Source organism: Gymnoscopelus braueri, assembly GCF_963280865.1.
Source record: "Gymnoscopelus braueri genome assembly, chromosome: 6".
Taxonomy (NCBI): domain Eukaryota; kingdom Metazoa; phylum Chordata; class Actinopteri; order Myctophiformes; family Myctophidae; genus Gymnoscopelus; species Gymnoscopelus braueri.
In genome coordinates, this window is record NC_137607.1 from 18,354,041 (window position 1) to 18,378,008 (window position 23,968).

The 23,968-nt window shown below is 40.5% G+C and overlaps 1 protein-coding gene across 3 annotated transcripts; it reads left to right on the forward strand.

The window, feature by feature from the left end:
- The first annotated feature begins 277 nt into the window (after nt 1-277).
- On the forward strand, nt 278-14,664 carry uhmk1 (U2AF homology motif (UHM) kinase 1). 3 transcript variants are annotated; one of them, XM_080431718.1, is made up of 11 exons: nt 278-748; nt 1,194-1,340; nt 2,034-2,294; nt 3,282-3,429; nt 6,907-7,093; nt 8,304-8,501; nt 9,141-9,235; nt 9,429-9,505; nt 9,600-9,698; nt 10,058-10,146; nt 11,883-14,664. In XM_080431718.1, exons 2-11 carry the CDS (start codon nt 1,220-1,222, stop codon nt 12,027-12,029), a joined length of 1,422 nt encoding a protein of 473 aa, XP_080287844.1. In that variant the 5' UTR covers nt 278-748; nt 1,194-1,219; the 3' UTR covers nt 12,030-14,664. The 3 variants fall into 3 exon arrangements, with proteins under 3 accessions (XP_080287844.1, XP_080287845.1, XP_080287846.1); XM_080431719.1 differs by having other exon boundaries at nt 2,040-2,294; XM_080431720.1 differs by having other exon boundaries at nt 2,043-2,294.
- Nucleotides 14,665-23,968: the final 9,304 nt, after the last annotated feature.

Genomic DNA, 23,968 nt, shown 5'->3' on the forward strand with positions numbered 1-23,968 from the left:
CAGGGACCCCATACAAAATGTGTGTAATTAAAATGTTTCAAAAACATTTATTCAAGACTTTTCTTTGAAAATAGCAGATCTACAAGCTCACTACGCGTCGTGGTGCGACGTGTTGTGAGCTTGTAGATCTGACATTTTCAAATAGCCGCTGCATATCGGTTTGAAGCTTCTCTTTTGGGCCTTGTTTTCGTAGACCTGGTTGCTTGTTTCTCTCGCAAAAAAATATGGCAACACTGGCCCGGAAGTGAGGTTGATCTAGTGAAAACATCAACAAGAAGCAGCATTAATGCTCCTCTCAGCAGCTTAATGAGCTGAAACTTCAGCTGTCATTGAAGCCGAAGAAATATATCATGTTACTATTAATTTAGCTGATATATACGTTGCTTTGCTTAACGCTTTAATGCAATGTTATGGGGCGAAGATTCAACATTCACACTGTTATAAAACGGTTGGTTTGCTGCTCCAACAACTCTGTGGCTAGCCAGTACTCCAAAAGGAACTAGCTAACTTTGTGTGAAGTCATTCAGGAGGCTTCATTCAGCAAACAATCATCTTATTAATAATAATGCAGTTTATTAGTAGTTTTAGTCCAGTGCTGGTAATGGTTGCAGTGTTCTTGTTAACTGGCTGCTGTTGACCGGTCGTTGGAGTTGGTAGAAATGCTCCTGCAGCTGCTGGAAGCTGACAACAGTGGTGGAAAGTAACTAATTACATGTACTCAAGTACTGTACTTAATTACAATTTTGAGGTACTTTTACTTTACTTGAGCATTTCCAATTTTCAGTACTTTTTAATTTTACTCCACTAACATCTCAGAGGAAAATATTGCACTGTTTACTCCACTACAAAGTAACTAAGTACATTTACTCAAGTACTGTACTTGATTAAAATGTTGAGGTACTTTTACTTTACTTGAGTATTTCCAATTTTCAATACTTTTACTTCTAACCCCACTACATCTCAGAGGCAGATTTTAATACATTTTGAAAACCTTTGACATGGGTTATTCTGCATAAATGGGTACTTTTACTTTTGACACTAAGTATGGTTTGATGCCAATACTTTTGTACTTTTTACTCAAGTAAATTTCGAATTCTAGACTCTTACTTGTAACAGAGTATTTCTGCCTTGAATCTCTCATTTAAGTACAACATTTGACTACTTTTACCAACCACCTGCCTGTCAAACTCTAGCTGGCTGCGGCTCCATCGCTTCTCTAATGGCTCACTGCAGCTCCTCTGACCCGACAACAACAACAACAACACGTCCACAACAACAACAACAACAACAACACACCACCATGATGGCAGAGGCACCAGGAGGAGGAGGGGATGGAGGAGGTAGGGATGTCACCATTACAAATTTAAGTTGACGATCAATTGTCACACAAGTAATTGCGATTAACGATTCAATTGCGTTTTTTTGGCATCGAACATTGGGAACATAGTGCAATTTTAATTTCTGTTTGTTTTTTTATTTGCCTCATAATCACACATTGCACATGGCAGATATGACAAATAACTTAAATATACAAAGAAATGACTGACACATTTGGTCATTTTAGTAAGTAAGGTACGTATTTTTTTTATTGCAGAAATAGCAGATCTACAAGCATACAACACGTTCGTGACGTGCTGTATGCTTGATGCTGATCTGCTATTTCTGCAATTTTTGGAAAATGTTTGAAAACGTATGAATATCTTCCCACATATATATATGTGGAATATATATATATATATATATATATATATATATATTTTATATTTTATATTTATATATATTTTTTTTTTCCACATTTGGTAATTTTATATTTTCCAAAGACAAGTTTAAAAAATATATATTTTTGGAAAATGTTTGAAAACGCAAAAAATATTTTTGGAAAATGTTTGAAAACGCAAACAATATTTTTGGAAAACGTATGAATATCTTTCCACATGGAAACAATTATGACGATTATACAAAATAATTGCGATTACCTCAAATAATTGCGATTTAGACGTTTATGTAATAATTTATATTATTAATAATGACAGGCCTAGGAGGAGGAGGAGGAGGAGGTGGTGTCGTAGACCAGAGCATGAAGCCAGTCCTGTTCGAGATCTTCGGGGAGATCTGGAACGTCCAGTCGCGCCTGGGCCAGGGCGTCTCGGCCTCCGTGTACAGGGTGAGCTCGGGCAGAGCCACCACCACCACGGCCGCCGTCAAGGAGTTCACCGCCGGCACTCAGGGAGGAGACTACGGGTATCACAAGGAGCGGTCCGTGCTGGAGGACATCCAGGGGCACAAGAACATAGGTAAATAATCACGTTTCCTTCCTCCCCACACACACACACGCACCACCGTGTACTCGCGGTAAAATCCTGTGTTACAAATGGATAAACTGAGGATTTGACCATGCACGTGCACACATAGACATGAACGGGGGGCTTGAGCCCCTGCCCTTTTACCCCTCTCCAGACTGATCTTTTTCTTCTTCTTTTAAACCAAAAAAGACATTTCAACTGCCCCTAGCGGCCTAACGGTAAGGCTGAGATGGCAGTGGATGTGTTAGATGCATGCAGCTCAAAGCGAACTTTCCTCAGGTATCTAGTTTGTCGCCGTCCGACCTTCCTAGCCCGTGTTATTGAAGAAAAAGCTGGCTTCATGTATTGAAGGAAGCATGAGCTCATGAGTTCGGGGCTCTCCCTAGGCTGGCAGGGGTAGAGTAGCGCACAGGGTGAAAAAAATGGGTTACAAAAATCGTGGGATAAAGATTATAAATAAAAAATGGAATGCGACAAAAACAAAAAAAATCTCCATGAATTCAAGGCTTCATGGGGTGTGTAATTGATAGAAAATAAGTAATTTTGTGGGTGAACTACTCCTTTAAATTGTGGAATTTAAAGGAGTAGTATATTTGCCAGACCCAAGGGTACATGAGGCTTTGTACCTGTTTCGTCCATACATGGGCATGGTCACTTTGTCCTCCGGCCCCAGCCAAAAAAAAGTCTGTCACTTTGTCCTCCGGCCCCAGCCAAAAAAAAATCTGTCCCCCTTTCGTCCCCTTTCGTCACGAACTATTCATGACATCATTATTATGTCACAAGTATGTAATTAGGTAAAGCTCGTCATACTAGAACTTCATTCTGGGTCTGGCAGAACCAGGTCTCCTGGTCTTGTTTATTGCGTGATGACTATGAGAATTCTGCATGATTCATATCCCAAGCCATAGTTAAAACATAGGAGAAAGGCAAGTTTATAGTAATATAGATTTCCTTTGTTCTTTTTTTTGTTGTTGCCAGTGACGCTGTATGGAGTGTTCACCAATCACAGCTGTAGTGTCGGTGTGTCAACGCGCTGTCTGCTGCTGGAACTGTTGGATGTCAGTGTGTCCGAGCTGTTGGTGAGAGGGATTGCTCTGGCAGCCAGTAGTGACACCCAGGGTGACAGGTAGGACATTGTTTCTTCTATGGACTTAGTTATGATAGGTCTGAAACGTCCATCACCACCATAAAAAGATTCTCCAAACTAACCCATTAAGACCTGAAGCCGATTGCCGATGTGGTGCCCGGGGATCGGCTACTGCCGGTCCTCTGCAGGTAGACTCGTGCTCTAGGCGTATAGCGTACTTCGACATGAAGGTGGCCAGGTCGTCAAAGGTGACCTTCACGCTCTTAAACTCTTACCTCCGCTACGAGCTCGAACCACTTCCCTTGCGCCTCGTAGGGTAACCTCCTGGCGATGCCCAACAGGCTGGAGGAGCCATCTCTGAGCTTGCTGCACGTCATCGGCCGTCATCTTCTTATCGACACTCTGTAGGAACCCGGCGAAGCGCTCGTAGTCCCCGGCCGTTCTCAACTCGGGCCAGTTGTGGGCCTTCATGTGGAGCGCTTCGAGGACGTTCTCTCCGTAGGTCTCGTCGAGTTTCTTGATGGCGGCAGTGAGTGCTGTCTAGGGGTGTCGGAAAAAATCGATTCGAATACGAATCGCGATTCTACTGTTGGACGATTCAGAATCGATTCTCATTTTAAAAAAATCGATTTAAAAATAAATAAATTAAAAAACAATATATATATATATATAATTTTTTTTGGAGGATCTTGGATTTACCTTTGTGTTTGCATTATTATCAGTTGATAAAATGATAAAAAGATCCTGAAATCCTATGTTTTGAATCAAGAATCGTTTTGAATCGAGAATCGTTTTGAATCGAGAATCGTTAGTTTTGAAAAAATCGATAAAAATCGGAATCGTGACACCAAGAATCGGAATCGATTCGTGAGATAGCAGACGATTCACAGCCCTAGTGCTGTCTTGGGGTTTGAGTGGAATCGGCAGTCTTCGACTAGCTGGTGGGGTCTCCCCTTCGTGAGGGAAGACAGGAGGTCGAGTTTCTCGTTGTCGTCCATGTGTTCGGAGCAGGCCTCCACACTGGATAAGAAATTGAGATAGACGAGATGGTCGCCGTCGAAGGGTGGAATGGTGGAGGTGGGAAGGCGTCTCGCCTGCTGCAGTTGCGATGTCAAGAACTGCAGCACTTCCATCATCTGCTGGTGGTGCTGAACCTGCACTGGCATCATCTGCTGGTGGTGCTGAACCTGTTTTCGTTGGAAGAAGGTGGCTTCCAAGTGGGTGGCGGTGGTGGACGGCTCTGGGTCCGGGTTGTGGGTGGCGGTAATGGATGGTGTGTGTGCGTGCGCGCCATGCGTTTATGCGCTCTATACGTGCTGCTGGTACATGCCATAACATACTGGCTGCAAAAAACTGTCGGCCGCGCACAACCTGCGTTCCAACAGCGGGCAACCATAGTTTGGTGTGGCCGTGCCCGAACAGAGTATTTCTGCATTGCAGTATTGATACTTTTACTTAAGTAAAACATGTGAATACTTTTTTCCACCACTGTACTCAACACAGCATGGAAGAAGGCTTTAGGTGCAGCACTGCTGGAAAACAGCTAAGTGCATTTACTCAAGTATATGCTACTTTTGGATTTTGAGGGTACTTTACTTGAGTGTGTCCGTTTGTCAATACTTTATTCTTCTACCCCACTACATCTCAGAGGCAAGTATTGCACTTTTACAATTCAGTGCAATTATTTGAAAACTTTAGTTACAAGTAGATTACAAAACATACATGAACTACTCAAGCCCTATTTCATACTAACTTGATCTATTCCAGCGGTTCTCAATCTTTTTTTTTTGGCCAGCGACCCTCTTTCCCTAACTGGGTCTCATTATTGATCACAAACGGCAATCAAAAAGTGCCCAATTGATGGAGGTAGCAAACAGCAGCATTCTTATTAATATGTCCACTGTAACATGCATAAGAGCATTATGGACTGTGATCACGTGATCTGTCTTTTATGAATCTGTGCCAGTGAGTATTTATTTATTCATTTAGTTTTTTGTTTTTGTTCTTCACGGACAGTTTTTCTCTGTTGCTTTTGGTAGTCATGGCTGCCAGTTCCCACCTGAGGTTATGAGGGAGTTCCATCTGCTCCGGGCCGTACTGAATAACTGCTAGCTTGCATAACGTCTTGAGACTAGGACTAAAGTCCAAGATGGCCAGGTCACTGAGAGTGTCGTCTCCTCCAAAGATGATGACACGATCTCCCACCATGCAACTACAGCGACTCCCTGAACGTGGGCCCTCCCCTTTGGGCTCAACCTTCTTCCAGGAGAAGGTTTTGGGATTGAACTTCCACAGATCACATAAGTCCTTTTTAAAGTTGCGGCCACCAAATATGTACAGCTCTCCATTGTAGGCAAAGGCGGCATGACCACAGCGTCTTTCTGGACGAAGCCGTGCAACAGGCGTGCTCAGCCAGCAATTGGTCTCTGTGTCAAACACTCTGATGTCCCCGACATCCCCGTTGGCGTAGCAGGATCGTGGCCCCAGGCCACAAAACAAAAACATCTTTGTGCCGATGATGGTGGCAGTGTGGCTTGGTGAGAATGGTGGAGCGCCTCCGGTGTTAATTGAAGACCAGGCCATTGTGGTGGTGTCCAACTTGTAGATGGTCAGCAAGCTGTATGCTCCAAGCATATACATTACTTTCCCCAAGACACAGGCTGATTGGGCCTCCATCAACTGTGACACAGTCCCAGAAATATTAGGCTTGAACCATCTGTGGGTGTCGACATTGAATGCATAATGCCTGTTGCAGTGAATATGCCCTAGCCACATGTAGATGATATCTTCCATCAGCACAGCTGTGACCTCACAGGGATGATCTTCTCTTAAAGTTGTCCTCGCTGGTGGCAGCTTCATCCAGCATAAAGACACTGTGTTGAAAACGTTCACATCAATTCTGATGCAGTGGGTCACATGGTGTACACTTCCAAAGGTGTACATCTTGTGAGCCACTGCAATAGCGGCACAACCGAATCCTTTTGATTCTCCATGTAGACGCACGGTCCAGCTGAACATTTCTCACACCGTAGATGGTTGATGCAGCTGCCTTTATGTGAATGAGAATGATGTCATACGATCGTAGGGCGACGTTACGCTGGCGTCGTGTCCATAATCGGGCGTAATGTCGCGCTGTCATCGTCGTCTTGGCAACACCGATTCTACAAAATGTCTTCTAAATCCTAAAAAAAACTATGTTTCTAAAGCAGTGGTTCTGAAACCTTTTTATGTCAAGGACCCCCAAAGTGATGTATTTGGCCGCGGTCCCCCATCTCAAAATATTCTGTTCCAGGGACCCCCAGAAGCAAAGATTTGAGTAAAAATTTTACCTTTTTTTTGTATTCAAAGATTTGCACACATTTTCACGATTTTTCTAAAATAGCAGATCTACAAGCTCGTAGCGCGGCACTCGGTGCCTTGTATATCTGCTATTTTTGAATAGCCAAAGTGTCAAATAATGCTTTTTTTAGCTCAAATGCAAAAGTGACACAGGTCTTAATGGGTTAATCCATGCAGGCCCCATCAAGGCCACTCCATGTGGATGGTGCAGCACTGTGCCAGGGATGTCCTGGAAGCCCTGGCCTTCCTCCACAGGGAAGGATACGTCCACGCAGACCTGAAACCACGTAACGTCCTCTGGAGCGCCGACGACGAATGTTTCAAGCTCATCGACTTTGGCCTCAGTTTCAAAGAGGGAAACCAGGTTTGTCTTTCTTGGCTGCGTTCGTTTTTCTGGTGTGGGGAAAGAGGCAGTGTGAATCCACGCCGGTGAATCTTAAAGGGGTATTTTGCTTTGAAACACTCATTTATTTTATTTATTTCATTTTCAAAAGAAATTATTTAAAGAAAATGAAAAAGTAATTGAAAAAAACACGGCCTTTCCTGACGTATATTAGAAAGACAATATCAGACACCAGAACCAGGGCCCTGTGTTTTCAATAAGTCTATCATGGTTAAAATTGGAGTCTGAAGTTATAATGGGTCTTATATAGGATCTGATTGAAAAAAATATTTCAAATATCTAATGTTGAATCAAGCTACTTTCTGGGGTGCACATAAAAGTCAGAGTAGACGTTAAAGCGTTCATGACATTCAGTTTTACAACACATTAAAAGTGTTTGTCATGGTCCTTCAAACGTGTATAAAAAGTTTTAACTGAAAATTCATGCAGGTGTTTTTCTCTCACATTTCTAAAGCCTTTTCAACTGCAATGAAAAAAATCACACCCAGTGTGAAGTGGGCGGTGTGGTCACAGTGGTCATCACAGTGATGGAAGTTCACTGAAAGAAAAGTAATATTGTGGACCAACCATTGTACACCCCTAACTTAAAAAAACCCATAAATGTGTTTTTTTTAAGTGCATAGTCCTATTCATAGGGCTATGCACATGTGTCATGTTTCACTAGCCAATAACAGTCCTGAATAGACTGTGATTGGCCAATCACGGTGCAGGGTTAGGGGGTACACTGGTGGCCAATCACAGCGCAGGGTTGGGGGGGTGCAATTTCCAAACCTCACATATAGGGGCGGTTTCACCGCCCAAAAATAAATCTTTGTCTGCGGGTGTCGCTGTTGAGGGATTTTGCCTGTCAATCATCGCCTCTGCTCTGCCCCCCCCCCCCCCCAAAGGAAAGGATAGGGGAGGGGAGGGGCGAGAAGGAGTGTGGGCGGGAATAATGGACCGTGACCTCACAGTCCAAGGGCCAATCACAGATTACTTTTCAGCCTAATTATTCAGAAAACCCCAGACCACAGAAAATCCACTGAATGTTCAAAGTTCAGTTTTTTGGGGTCTAATTGAAAACATGAAAAATTAAAAAAGTGAAAATGAATGTCATAGAACATTTAAAATGACCCCAGAAGTGTTTTAAAGTGAAATACCAAAAATAAAATCAATCAATCAATCTCCCCAGGATGTAAAGTACATCCAGACAGACGGGTACCGCGCGCCAGAGGCTGAGCTTCAGAACAGCTTAGCCCAGGCCGGGGTGGAGATGGAAGGGGACTCCGGCGGCACCGCGGCCATCGACCTGTGGAGCCTTGGCATCATCCTGCTGGAGATGTACTCAGGAATCAAACTCAAAGAGACTGTCCGCTCCCAGGAGTGGAAGGTATGCTAAAACAAGCCTTAGAGATCATGGGTGGATTATAGATTGATGGATTGTTTTTTAACCGGGAAAGCATCTCTTGTCATTTTGATGTCTATGGCTATTCAAAAATAGCAGATATACAAGCTCATAGTGCCGCGCTACGAGCTTGTATATCTGCACATTTTTAATGGCAGATATAAAATTAAAAAAAATCACACCCAGTCTGAAGTGGGCGGTGTGGTCATCACAGTGGTCATCACAGTGATGGAAGCTCACTTAAAAAAAAAGCTTTTTTTAAAGTGCGTAGTCCTATTTATAGGTTATTAATTTCATCATGTGTCTCGCTAGCCAATCACAGTGCTGAATAGTCAGCCAATAGAGTCAGCCAATCACAGTACAGCTAGGTGTGTACTAATGCTAGGGCTGTACTAATTATGAGCCAATCACAGTACAGCGAAGGGTGTACTAATGAGGTGTCCCAACCCCACTTATAGGGGCGGCTACACCGCCCCAAAAAGTATACAATTATGGTTATAGCTCAAATCTAAAATGACACAGATGCGTTCCCGGATTGAATGGGTTAATCTTGCTATGTGTCAGTAAAAGGAAACAATACAGTAGAACGGCATCCTTATGCTTTCTGTTTTCTGCTGCTTTTAGGACAACAGTGCTGCCATAGTAGACCACATCTTTGCCAGTAACAGTCTGGTCTGCCCTGCCATCCCTGTGTATCACCTCAGAGACCTTATCAAAAGGTAACTAACACACACTTAAGATTAATATGCCATAGCCCTCAAAGAAAGATTTTTGGTATTTAAGAATGATGTAATGATTCTGTTCTTTCCAGTTGTTATGCTACTTTAGTTTTTACCATTATGCAGAAAAATGTACTGCCTCTTAGTTGCACAGTTGATTTACTACATTTACGTTGTGTGTTTGTATATGCAGCATGCTTCACAATGACCCCAAGCACAGATGTACAGCTGACACTGCCCTCCTGAGCCCACTCTTCAGCATTCCCTTTGGTATGTGTCAGAAATATCAAGCACAACATAAAGAACAGACACGCAAACACACCAATGCTGTCCACTCACCCAGAATGAATGTCTTTCCTCTCAGCCCCTCACATCGAGGACCTGGTTCTGTTGCCCTCTCCAGTCCTGCGTCTGCTCAACCTTATTGATGACAGCCACTTGCACAATGAAGAGGAGTATGAAGGTATAGCGCCATTAGAAATATGTTTGGTGTCCAAGTGTCTTTTAGCGTTTTTACTCATTATCATTAAATGTAAAAAGGCAAACGTGTGTTGTGATAACAGACTTTCTGGTACATAATTAGATATTAAGAGTACAAGGTAACTGTTTTGTTTTTTCTGTCAGAAACAGAAACTCACACTGGCGCGCGCGCACACACACACACACACACACACACACACACACACACACACACACACACACACACACACACAGAATCCATGACAAAGTTCTGAAACCCCAAAAAGTTAATCTGGGTGGACTTACCTGAGTTTTCTGAATATTTATTTTCTTTGTTAAAGACTAATGTCTTGTTTTCCTCAGACATACTGGAGGACATGAAAGAGGAGTGCCAGAAGTATGGTTCAGTGGTTTCTCTACTCATCCCTAAGGAGAATCCAGGAAAAGGACAGGTTAGATAACCCCAACCCCTACAGAATCAGAATCATCTTTATTGTCACGTCACAGGTGTACAGGTGTAAAACAGTGGGTAATTTTTTTTTTGGAGCAAGTTCCATAGTTTTTCAGAAAGACAGAGAAAAAAAGAAAAGAAAAAAACAAACAAGGTATCTACATATTAACACATAGCATGTCCATCCATACGGTACTGTACATGAGGTTTAGACATGAAGTGCGTAGCAGCTGGTATATACTGGTCATGACATTATTAACACATTGACTGCCAATCACGTAGATCTACGCGAACCGATTTAAAGCCGCCACGTGCCAATCGCGTAGATCTACGTGAAGTGAATTTTTTTAAATTATTTTTTTAATGTTTTTTTTTCTTCAATTTCACCCAAAGACCAAGGAGATATGATTAGTTGAAGATCTAGACTCCTATCCACTTCCTTGTTAACTTAAAACTTAAAAAGTCTGTATTTCGGCTCCTGAGTACTTTTTTTTTTCCAATGAAAAACTCTGGCACTGGCTAAAGAAATATGAAAATAATTCTGGCAGTTAATGTATTAAGGTGCAACTGCTGTGTTTCCCGACATGTTACCTGAGCCACTTTCACATATGAGCACTGGAAAAGGTCCGGGGAATCAGGTCGGGACATTGTCCGGTGTTGGTCGTTCATACATGTAGCATGCAACAGGAGAATGTCCGTTTCAGATGCGTTCACACATTAACTCATTCAGTGCCAAAAATATTTCTGGCTATATCACCCCTGTGCCCAGGCCAAAAATACATTGTAAAAGTGCTTAGGAGCCGAGATACAGCCTTTTTCAGTAAGAAGTTAAACAAGAAGTGAATGGAGCAGAAAATCTTCAAATCATCATATCTTGGGTTCTTGGGTTTTAATTATTATTTTTTTTCATGACGTCGGCGACGTCATTGGCGCTCTGGGCTTATAAAAACGTGACGTCAGTGACGTCAATGGCACTGAATGAGTTAAGGTAAAAAATACTCCCATTTGATAAGGTGAGGGGCGGGGTCTGGGTAGTAGACACACACATTAGCTACTCTCACTTAAAAATAACACAGGCACAGCCTGAGGGAGATGCCAGGTCTCTATACAGCCAAGTGCACACTGCTCGTTGTCTACAATTAGGCCACTGCGGTAGTAAAGAGGGACGTTTATTTTCGATCTGTTAATATTCCAACTCGAACGCTAATAATCTGTGAATATTCCAACTCGAACGCTAATAATCTGTGAATATTCCAACTCGAACGCTAATAATCGGTGAATATTCCAACTCGAACGCTGATAAAAAGCACAATGATCAAACTGGTTTTCAGTTCTCTCTCTCTCTCTCTCCAAACACCTCGGGAGGACAATAGAAGCGTCAGCAACACGTCCACGCTGAATGTAAATTCACCGGACAATCACTGTGTCCATTAGTCAATGGTCCTGCCCGCATAAAATATGTTGCATGTCCGATCCTACTGATCCAGAATATTGGATTTATACATACTGTACAGCCCCTCCGTTTGAACTCTGGAAAACTTCCATAATACAGTGCCTGTTTGAAAGTGGCTCTGGTTGGTTATTTTCTGTGTTCCTTACCTGACAAAGAATGTTTAAAGACTATGCTTTTTTGTACCAAAATATATTTTATGTCCGTCTCCGTGCTTCTCACCATCACCTGTGTCTCATTCATTCAATAATTAACTTTGCCTATGTGTTTACCTGTGTTTTCATCAGGTGTTTGTGGAGTACGCCACCTCCAGTGACTCCAAAGAGGCCCAGAGGCTACTGACGGGCCGTACCTTTGACGGGAAGTTTGTGGTGGCTACCTTTTATCCCCTTAGCGCTTATAAGAGAGGCTACTTATACCAGACTGTGCAGTGAGGTTACCTCACCCAACAGTTCGATTTATACTTCGGCGTGTTGAAAAGTGGTTTCCCAGCTGTTTTGTCTGAAAAGACAGTAATCCAATTATTTTGAATCATGAGTTAATTGCAGAAGTAAAAAAAACAAAACAAATTGTAACCGTTGCATGTTCCTGTGTGCCGTTCACCAGATAACTGTGATTCATGCAAGAGTATAAATCGAACTTATAGTGAGGACCGCAGACAGACAGTCCAGGTATCTATTGTAGTTGCTATCGTATCATTGCACATCCATTTTGATAATTTCCTGACCTGCGTCCGTTTATGTTGAACTAATCTAAAGTCACATCCGAGTAAATTAGTTTAGATTAACCTATTTATGCAATTAATTCAGGGATGTGATCTGCGGTACAAAAAGCTGCGAAAAGGTAATCTCCCAGCAGAAACAAAATCCTGAAATCCTGATGCACGTTTGAAATGACATCCCTGTGGACTGAAATATATGTGTGGTGAAAAGGTAGTGTTATTTACCTCCGTTACAAAAAACACTGATACAACTACATTTGTCTTCCTTTGTGTTGGTTTATAAAACTTTAATGAGAGGAAGAGAGAATAGTACACATGGTATGTATCCTGCTTGTGTTGGGCGCCCTCCTAATGGTTTGTCGTGACCCATCCACACAGTAAAATCCTCACCAAGGAACCAAATGGACCTGGGATTTTACTGTGTAGGGTCTACCACAATTTTTGTTGCCACTCTGGGCCTTTGTGTCTCAGTGCTCTGTCCTGTAGCCTTATGCTTTGTAGCTCATTATTTACAAAGATATACATAGTACGTGTGTACACACAATATACAATCAGCTGTGACCTCCTGTGATGAGAACATACAGTGAGCTTTGTAAATATTGCGGCAGCACATTGTTTTTGGCCTCCTCACTCGTGATTTATGAGCTGAAGTGACATCGACTATGCATGTCATTTCAATTTGTGTCTCAATTTCAGGTAGTATATAAGGGCACCTTCAAAACCTGATCTTATCAAGTTATCAGCCATGTGCAGAACACAGCACACAGTAAGCTGCTAAGAATCACTGACTGAACCGGGGCTGCGTTTCTCCAAAGTGTTCGCTTGATGTGGCGTAAAGATATCTTTAAGTTAAAGCAAACAATCTGTACTTTTGCCTCAACCACTGTCATTTCACTTCTTAAGTCACTGTACTGAGGCAAAACTTAAAACAAATGTGCGTCTCTCTCCCAGCTCGTATTAAGCTAAATACTATAGACATCACCATATGATGTCGCCATTGTAAAGGTTCCACTTTTTACATGCTTGTGGTACTATTGCTCCATCCGAAGAAGAATTACTTAAAAAAAAGTCTTGGTACACATACAGAATAGATGCATGCCTAATCACTGGACAAGGTGTTAGGTTAATGTGAACAGTACCACGTGAAACAAAGGCTAGTTGTGTAAACTGTCATTGCAAAAGTTGGACAACAGATTAGAGATAAAAGTATTTTACGGATCGCTTGACACCGTCCTCCTGCCGTTTGACTTGTGGAAATACTGTAAATAATGCCCTGTACCAGTTGGATGTTTGTAACAGTAGGGGCACAGATGTTTCCTAACATTAGATGACAAGAATGTGAGATCATTTCTTTGAGCACAAGTCAGATGTGATAAGCCTGGCCTGCAGAAACAAACATCAAGATTATTTTTAAGACGAGATTATATTACTGCACCTTACGTCTTATCTTACTACATTCACAAATAATTTTGATGGTTTGAAGAGATGTTAACACTAGTTATACCTTCAAGGATTTTAACAATGTACACGATCAGAAATAATGGAAATGTCGTGAATCCAGCAAAATTGTCAAACACATGGTAAGATAATTGTCTTAAAATATAAGAATAGGTTGATAAATCCTACATGAGATAATGAGTTGCTAAGTAGAGAATATATACAGTATATATATATGTGTATATATATATATACTGTATATTATCATTGTTATTTTGGCCGTACAATCTAACACCTTACTATAATATTTAGAATCCAAAACGTGGTTGTTTTCTCTTCTTTGACGCCATCTAGTGGTTGATACATGTAGCACCAATTACAGCACTGCTGTCACAGCTAAAGGCCAGATGAAATTTGCACAAGTGCCCTGAGACTCACAAGCTATAACCAAAATGTTGCTACAGCAGCAACGCTGTGCTGCAACTTGTGTGCATAAATGTATGATGTAGCCCAATCCTCCGTGGATGGATGCCTTAGAAAACCATTCCCTTGTGAAGTCCTGGCCCTGTGATAAGCAAAGCATTGTTTTTGTTTTTTTTTAGAATAGAGAAGCATATAATAAAATGGATCGCTATTTGTTTATTTCTACATATCAAGAAATTGTGGAAGTTATCCCATCTTGTAGAGCACAATTTACAGTGCTAAAGTCCTATCCTGTCAAAATGCGTTAGAAGTTTTATATGACTAAGGAGATGGAATTTCTGTTATATGGATCCAGTCGGTGTTGTTCAGCAACAGCTGGGTGTAGTAAGTCTCTCGTTCAAAACCCTATGTTGAAAAAAAGTTACAATGTCATACCCTCCAAAGTACAACAAAACATGTTATTTTATGTAGCCTATATGAAAGGTAGGGACCACTTTTGTGGCCTAAGGGTAGACTCATAATTTGTTCCAAATTAGACTCCACCTGACTATAGCACTTTTTGACTATCCATCTGTGGTGCATTAGTAAAAAATCCACCTATTTTTGTATTTTTTTAAAACATATTTATATATTGTATTGCCTGCAGTGCGATCCACCCATATTTATTGCAGATTGGTCTGATTTTTATGAGAAAGCTAGGTTGGCCAGCCAAGCAGAACTGAAACGGATCTTACAGCTGCATGCTTATCAAAAGGGTGCTGTTTGTAATAATAGTTTGGCAGTACAATTCCAGTGGTAGTCAGACATTTTGTTTAATCCAAATGTGGAGAGAAAGGAATATATATGGATACCAAGGCATTTAAAGTGTAGTGGAATATGTGATATCACATGGAGTTAGATAGATACAGTTTGGCATCATAGCATCTCTAAATGAACACAAATGGTCAGGGTATTTATAATTTAGTTTTCTGTAGCAATGCTGAGCCTGGCTAATAGACCAGCTACACAAAACACATCTCAATTAATGCTAACCTGGAAGGGCAAACAAATAGGTTAGCGTTTTCTTGGGCAAAGTTAGAACATGGGTCTTCAGCTCCATTGGGTTATATTGTGCTACGGAGAGACGTTAGAACTTGTGTATTTAAGCTGAAGAACATAAGTTGGAATTGCTAGTGTATGAGCTTTTTTTCCCCATTGTCTGTTGTTGTTTTGATAATGCATGACAAATCTATGTGTGGATGTTATGCTATGATCAGCCTAGCGTGATTTGTCTTATTGAGGGTGTGCAAGTGTTTGTACGTCGTCGTGAACTTGAGGATGTTGCATGCACTGGGATATTCTTTGACCGTACTGTCAGACGGCCATGCTGTTTGTGACCTCACTGAATATGATCTGAAAGGCAAACGTAATGTATGCACTGAGAGGACTCGGATATCCGTGCTGTGGAAATGGCTGAGTTTTGTCTAATTTTGGTTGTTGGAATTGTATTCATATTTTCACCAGCACAGGTATATTGTGTTTTGAAATAGAATTCTTCCATTTATCCATTCGTAGTCTTCCACTTATGAACTGAGCTTGTCTTCCACAGCTCTATACTGCCTGGTCCCAGCTGAAACACTGATCAGGTTGTCCCACTTCATGTTAGCACTGATCCCCCTTCAAAGCCCAGAATACATGAGCACAGGGACAAGCGGTTAAGAGTCTGAAGTGTTGTTTCATAAAAGATAGTAATACATATATTTTATTTTCTTCATTTTATCAATGTATTGTATCATACATTTTTCTTTTTTTGTGACAAAACTATCCAATGAATAGCCACTTTTTAAAACACACTGCCTTTATAGATACATACCACACATTTGATTAAAGCACTGGTTAAATTGACCTAAACGAATTCCATAATCTCAGATTTGGAATGTTGATATGAGTATTGATTGATATTGAGACAATTTGTGTTGGTTGTAGTTTACACAGACAAGGCTGTACTTTATTTATGTTATTACCCTGCCGGTATGAATTTTAAGTTATTTTAACTGAATTCAAAGAAGTCAGTGTATCCAGCTACTGGTACTGCCTGTTTCTTGCTAGTCTGCAGCAAGTGCTGCTCAGACTTTGGTGCAAACGTTAGTCCCCCGTCACTTTTCTGACTGCAAAGCTTGGTGGTGTGAGGGTCGCATATTAGTGACACTATGCTTGCACCTGTATGTTTTGGGAGGATGATATCAAACTATTAGACCCAAATATTTGTTCCATGTGACCTAATTATTGTAATATCAAGTTGCTTTTTTTGCTGTAAGGTCCTCTTCTGTTATAGTAGTTCAAAATTGTAGAGAATTCGGATATGGAAAATTTGTCATGGAGCTTTTTGTCATGTACACTGTTATTAACTTAACTGATGGCAATTTGTCTCATTTTAGACAAGAGAATAGATTTAATTTAGATTGTCTTTTTTCTTCTTATTTCCATTTAGAAGATTAATACCGGTATGAAATTCATATCCTTGTTTGCTATTTTGATATTTATTCTTATGTTAAGTGTGGTTGTAGGTCTCTTCTAAAGACATCTGCTGATAAAAGAAAAGTGAAACATTAAATTAAAGCCCTATTTTCACAGAGCCAAAGTGCAGGAAGTATAGTGGAAATTTGGAAATTCATCTCACGTGAAAACGGCCACTGATCTTGCATGGCAGACGTTTTGGCTTTCGAACTTTTACGGCCAACTACCTACTCTAGTAATATTTCCTGAATGTACTGGGGGGATAAAAATGTCCCTTTTGTGAAAACGCATAACGTAATTTTACCGGATAGCGTCATGACGTTGAGCATTGATTTCAGCCAGAGAGAGACCGTCAGTCCGTCACCACAATGATACTTTAGTGAAAACGGTGGTTTATCAGGCAATACCAGAACATTTGCTGCCAATGAGGGCATGTGAAAACGGCCTCTCCCATTGCCATTCCAGCAAGTTATGCTAATTATTTTAGCTGGAATAACTCTGGCACTGTAGTGAAAACGTGGCTTAAATGAAGGCGTTGACAAGCCTTGAATGAAGACATATTTAGGTAACAGGGAATCCTAGTGATATTGAAAATAGATATTGGAGAGGTCCAGAATGAGTAGGGCACATAAAGGTTCTCTTGAACTATGGTGGAGATGGACTGCAACTCTGGTAAATGTGTGTACACACCGATCAGGTAAAACTTTGAGCAAAGGAGAGGGCGGAGAAGAGGAGAGAGATTGAGAATAGTGATTTAAGTGTCTCAGACAGCGTAGCGTCACACTTTGCTTTGGGCCTCAGGCATTTCTTGAAGTGACAGTCAATGTTCTTTATCTTAATCTGCAGGACAGCCTCACCCGCATATCCCAAAGTGCTTCATGTCACAATGCAGAAACAAGTGGGCAACTCCAACTGCCTGTTAACCCTGGGCTCTTTACGAAGGGAGCGATGCCTGCATGTCATTGAGATGCAACATTTCCAGTGGTAGAAAAAGTACTCAAATGTTTTACTTAAGTGAAAGTATCAATACTGCAATGCAGAAGTACTCTGTTACAAGTACAAGTCCGGGATTCAAAACGTACTTGAGGAAAAGTACAAAAGTATGGGTATCAAAATGTACTTAAAGTACTAAAATGTTTGAAAATAGCAGATCTACAAGCTCACAACGCGTCACGTTGTGAGCTTGTAGATCGGCTATTTTCAAATAGCCTAGGTATAAATAGGGCTAAAGTGATTAATGTATGTTTTATAATGCAATAAGTTATATCTGCAAAGTAACTAGTAACTAAAGTTTTCAAATAATTGTAGCGGAGTAAAAGTACAATATTTGCCTCTGAGATGTAGTGGAGTAGAAGTAAAAGTATAGACAATTGGAAATACTCCAGTACAGTAAAAGTACCTCAAAAATTGTAGTTAAGTACAGTACTTGAATAAATGTACTTGGTTACTTTACACCATTGAGCATTTCTGATGTATCGTAGTTAACATGGTGTGGTGCTTCTATTACAGTCAGGCAGGCACATCACAGAAATCAGGCGCTGGACCTTTCTTCCTCACTTACAATGCTGCCCTCCACTGACCTTGCTTGATCGGACATGACCTCCTAGTCTATCAGTTGTTTTTTAGTTGGTATGCATGAAATCATGCCCGCTGTGCTTGAACTCTCAGAACTCTGAGAGACTATGGCTTTGCTATTTGGGGCAAGACAGAGATGAATGCAGATGGAGAAACAGTAGAGACAGGGGACCCCATTAGATGGGAACGGGCAGGGGTGAAGAGCAGCCTGATATGCACTCTGCTCCGGGGCTCATGGGGTGATAGAAGTGATTCTGGATCTTATGTACCAAGCAGAAGAAGACATTACAGGCTTGTGGTCCTGCTTTAGTTGTCAGTTTTCTTTAATCTCACTTTGGCCTCTGACACTATTATCTCTCTGCGTCGTTCATTGGACATGACTTCAAGGCCTAACATTAATAAGCTCTGCGTGTGTGTGTGTGTGTGTGTGTGTGTGTGTGTGTGTGTTGTTTTAATTATGTGTGCAGGCATACTGTATAGACATTTTGTGGACTTTGTGAAAATGCAAGTTCTGGTAGGCAGAGAGTTGGAGATTGCAAGTGCTCAAATCAGCGATGCAAACACATGTAGGGTGGAAAAAAGAGAGCTACCCGAAGTAAAAAAAACAAAAACAGCGTAGGTGGCCTAACCAGTACTTTGAAGTCCTTCTGGTACTTCTTAATTAATAATTACACAGACATACACGCACGCGTTTCGGAGCCTTCCTCAGCATGGAACACGTTCCTCTGAGGAATACCATGTATAGACCCCTGCAGGACCCCGGTCGACTAACTATAGGGTTTATGTGGATAACAGTGTAACCATGTAACAAACTCCTCATTTGCTGACGTGAATTGGAGATGCTATTTGTATTCAGATCAGCCAAGAGACGGGTTGTAATTTTATTTCCAGAATAAGACAAAATGACTGACAAATGGGAAATTGTTTGCATTTTCTGCTGTGCAAGAGTAGGATAATTACATCCATCCATGAGTAACTGTTGCACAAGAAGTGCATCACTTTCCTCAAATTCTCTCATTCTGAAAATGAGTGGTACGGGTGCCACATGCAGTATTAGTTGCAGCAGAATGTATTTAAAAATGTATATATATATATATATATATATCTGCATTAGAGTATAGTAACCAGTTCGTAAAGTGGCCAGAATATGGGGGGACCTTGCACTCCAGGACCCTTTGAAAGCCGATTATGATAATGTATAACAGAGAAATGTATCATATAATTTCCTATTGGTGAAATATTATTAATACTTGCATTTTCAAATTGGATTTTAGAGGTTAGAGTTGGGAAATCTGGTGTGGGTGTAGAATTACTCACTCCTAAAAAGGTCAGTAACTGTGTTGTTGGAGCTAACCACCATAAAAGTTCCAGCGTTTCTAAGGTAGTGTGTCCACCAAAGCGTCTTTTTCCTGAGGCCAGCATATTCTTTTAATTATTTGCAATGGGAGCATCGCATATTTATACAATGCTGCAAATGGCAGCAGTGTGAGGAGGCACTGAGCACTACACGTTTGGCATTTCTTTCCTGGTCGCTTGATAGTTGAAACATGTTCAACTTTGGGTAAAAACGCTGCACTCATCAATGTCACTTTTTTTAACAAGCCGTCCAACCACAGTGGAGGAGGTGCGGGACACAAAGACTAGCCGTCACATCTGTACATGACATCAGTTCTCGCCAAGATGTTTCCTTGTCCACAAAATTTCATGAAACTACATAGATAGGCAGGTCCATCCGTCAACTCCCTGCATGTTTCAGCCTTCCCTTAATCCAAAGCAACAAGGGCCTGAACAAGTTTGTGGCGACATTTGTAAAAAAAGAAAAAAAAAAAGAATATTTCGTCTAGCAACCAAAACGTCTCAACTAAAAAAAAACGTTTCCGAGGCTGGGCATTTTTGTCAGGGAAAAACACTTTCGCTGTCATATGGACTGCATTATAGTTTGAATGACTGCAGTTCGTTGTACCGCCACTGGGGGGCATTGATTTGATCTGCACAAAGGGAGAAAGTTGCATTGGAATGCTGGTGGAGGAAATGTATCTCCTCTGTTCTGTATTACGACCAGGTCTGTGAAATTAGTTTGGCACCGCCGTGTTCCAGTCGCTGCTTGGTTTGGTGCTTTAGTGGTTGCAGTTGTTAAGTGTGGAGTGATAACTCTAACTGAAAGGAATAAGAACACACCTTGGGTGAAGATAATCACTGCTACAATCAACAGTCTGTGATACATGTTACATACATGCTTGCGAGTGGGTAAAAAGGGTGATAGCATTGTGTGGATAGAGAAGAGTCTGCCACAACAATAGCGGGGTCCTTGGGCATGCTTCCCCGGAAGAAAATGGTGCAAGATGTTCGCTTTACATGCTCATTTGTAGTTACTTTTAAGTATGTTTGTTTGTTATATTTGTTAAGACGCTGTTCCACTGTCTTTACAATTGATTTTACCCGTCAGTTCGTTAGGTATCGAACCAATATGACTAGTAAGTATATCATCAGATATGTCGATGCTTGTTCTTGACTCCGTTTTTTCAGGTTTATCATTCATAGCACCATGAGGAATAGCTTTCTGTTATCAGTTATGTGACCTATATAGATTTCTATTTAGAGAAGTGGAGAATTTGAGGAGTTTGCCAATTGCAATCTCAGTATATGTCGAGATGTCAGTCAGAACTCTTTGTGATATTTTCCTCCATGCAAATCTGAGTGTGTGTGTGTGTGTGTGTGTGTGTTTGTGTTACCACTGAAGCGCTGTTTGCCTGCACTGAGCAATCTTAAAGTACAAAGACTTTGTGAGACTAAAATAGAAACTGAAAAGCTATAAAGAAGAGTGCATGTTCCAAAGTTGTCAGACATTTTTACCCTGATGACTATGATAATCCATTCCTTTTAACAAAGCACACTTCAGTACAAAACGACAATTCTTTACACTACAGCACACAAAATGAAATCTTTAATGATATTTATAAAGTTTCTCAGCGAGGGAACCATAGATTAGGTTCCATCCATCTAATTTACTGGATTATTTCACTCAAGTTAAAGCTGACCAGTCCCTTTGACCAAGAAGACAAAAAAATGATGTACCGTAATATCTTTGGGCCTCTGGCCACTTGCTTAGACTGTGACTGAGTTTGTTAACGACCCAACTCAAACCTGATGAAAAAAAAGTTTGTTCAAACTTGAAACGAGGTCCAATGTAAACTGACTGAAACTTTAATTTATTTTTAAACAATGTTGTCACATTATGCAACAACAATGCTCAAACCTTATTTAAACCTGACTAAGTAATCAATTCAACCTGACATGACTTGAATCTGCTGTAGTCTTGTCTTGGCTTAAGAATTACATGTGAAACTGTCAGCTTCTGGCTTTGACAAACTGTTTCTGAGCTTAATTTAGAATATATAAAAAAAATATTATGGATTCATTTGTGAATCTATTACAAACTTTATATGTTCTAGTTTTATTACATTCAAAATGGCTCAATAAAACGTTTTCTTTGTAATTTGTCAAAAGACAGTTCTAATTTCCATTGTTGCCTTTACATCATGACATCCTGTCAAACCAAAAACAACTTCCCTTGTTTTTCTTTTTTTTAAGCCTGCTTGGTTAAGATTGATGAATGTTGTGTTGCTGTTGTACACAGGATATCAATTTGATAATTTTGGAAAGGACAGTGAGATATTTCTAGAAGTATGATTACCTAGGTCTGCATGCTCTCATTTTTTAAATTGATCATGCAAAACATTTTGAAGAATTGGTACAAATGTTCCCATTTGTTTTTGTGAGAACCTAAATGTAAGTTAAATTAATGATTTAAAGGTTTGTGAACTTAAAGGATACTACTACTGTACTTCACACACAGTAGTAGTATCCTATCAGGACTTGCATAGCAATACTACAAAGACAACTATGTAAACCTGCTTCTTGATGAACTACAAACGGATGAATGTAAAAAGTTGAATCATAGTACTCGTGCTGTTGTTTCAAGATCTCACAATAAAAACTATGCTTTACTTGAACTGAAAATGTGTCTCAGCTTGTTATTCCAATTTCCATTAAATCACCTTTACTCACTGAGAGAATCCACTGTTATATTTATGGTGTGGGCAAGTGTGTTTCTGGATGTAACCTCCAATTTTGAGAAAATGTTTTACGCACCTGTTAAGTAAAAATGTGTGAAACCCTCACTGATGTAAAAAAGGAAAGAATGTCCAAAATGAAGTCTACTGTTGAAAACTCGATTGATTCACAATGTGTGCAAAAAGTGTTTTTCTACATGGGTGCACATTTCTCCCATTTTACCTCAATATTGAAGAACTAACAAAATTCAGGAGTAGCAATCAAATCCCTGGATCTGATTGCTACATTCACCTTCCTTTTAGCCCCCTAGCCTAACCCAGACGAGTCCCCAATATAGCCACCTGGATTTGAACCCTGGTCCAGAAGGCAAACATCTACTGCTAACCCAAAAGAGAATTTCCCCCTGGTTGTCTAAGCCAAAAACCTGTTAAATTATCAAAACGCTAGAGTGTTTGACCACCAGCTTCTCAAGGCAAGCAGGCATTAGAAAGCCACAACAGAAACTTGAAATGCAGTATGATATTCTTACCTACAGGGAGCAGCATAACCTTGCAACAAGATGTCTCAAACTCCTACCGTAGTAGATTCCTTTACATTCTTTCTGTTGTCCCTACCTATTGACCAGTCTGCTGCTAACTACGCTGACAGCAAAGCCGACCTCACAGGCACAACAAATAAATATATCATTTAACAAGCTGGCCATCGATTTCCATCACTCTGGGATGGATTGTTATACCGTGTACGTTTTTACCAAGTGATGAAACGCTTTCCACGTGTTTCTGTATCTATATAGATCCAGAAATATATATATATATATATATATATTCTTAAACACCCATTTTGGTGCTGTAGAGTAGCCTTTAGGAAGTTATTTCTGTACTCTACAGAACATCTGATATCTGGACCTCTGATGGTGCTCAAATCTAATCGAAGAACCATTCAGATGTTAGATTGGATCTTTAAATGATATGGTTGTATAAAACACATTTTATTTCACAAAAATTGTTCGGAACAATCTCTTTAGGAATCAGGGTTAGGGGAGTTGAACAGAGAGATGTGGAATAGATATGTCAAATTCTGTAAAGACGTTGTCTGCAGGGAGAAGTAACGAAAAGCTCAGTTTTTCCATAGTACTTAAAAAATAAAGCAACCTACCGATGGTGATACTCTCACTAACCTGGGTGTAGCAAAGTGGTGTATGCTTTAAGCTGACTGACCTGACTGCACATTAATAATTTCCGATACAAAATGGGAACAGGAAGAACGCAGTAAAAAAAATAGAGTACCTAATGCTGGCAACTTGGCAAACGCAAGAGTGGTTGAATATACACGGGCACTAAGGTTTTATGCATCAGTAATCTTGCTGGAGGGGTTTTGTCTGGAGTATGATCAGAATTATGAAAATATATGTATATGAAAATATACAAGGACATTGCCTTAGTGAGGTTGGTGTAGTACAGAAACGCATGTTTAAAAGTAGAAAAAACTCTTTGGCAAAGAAATTCCAAAACAAGGTTCTCTTTTAGTGTAAGTGGGTGACAGTGAAGTTACATGGTAAAACAAAAGGGGGAAGACCAAGGCACTCTTGTGGGAACATTAAAAAGCCTTTATTGTATGTATGTAATGTAATGTGTATTGTACGTCAAA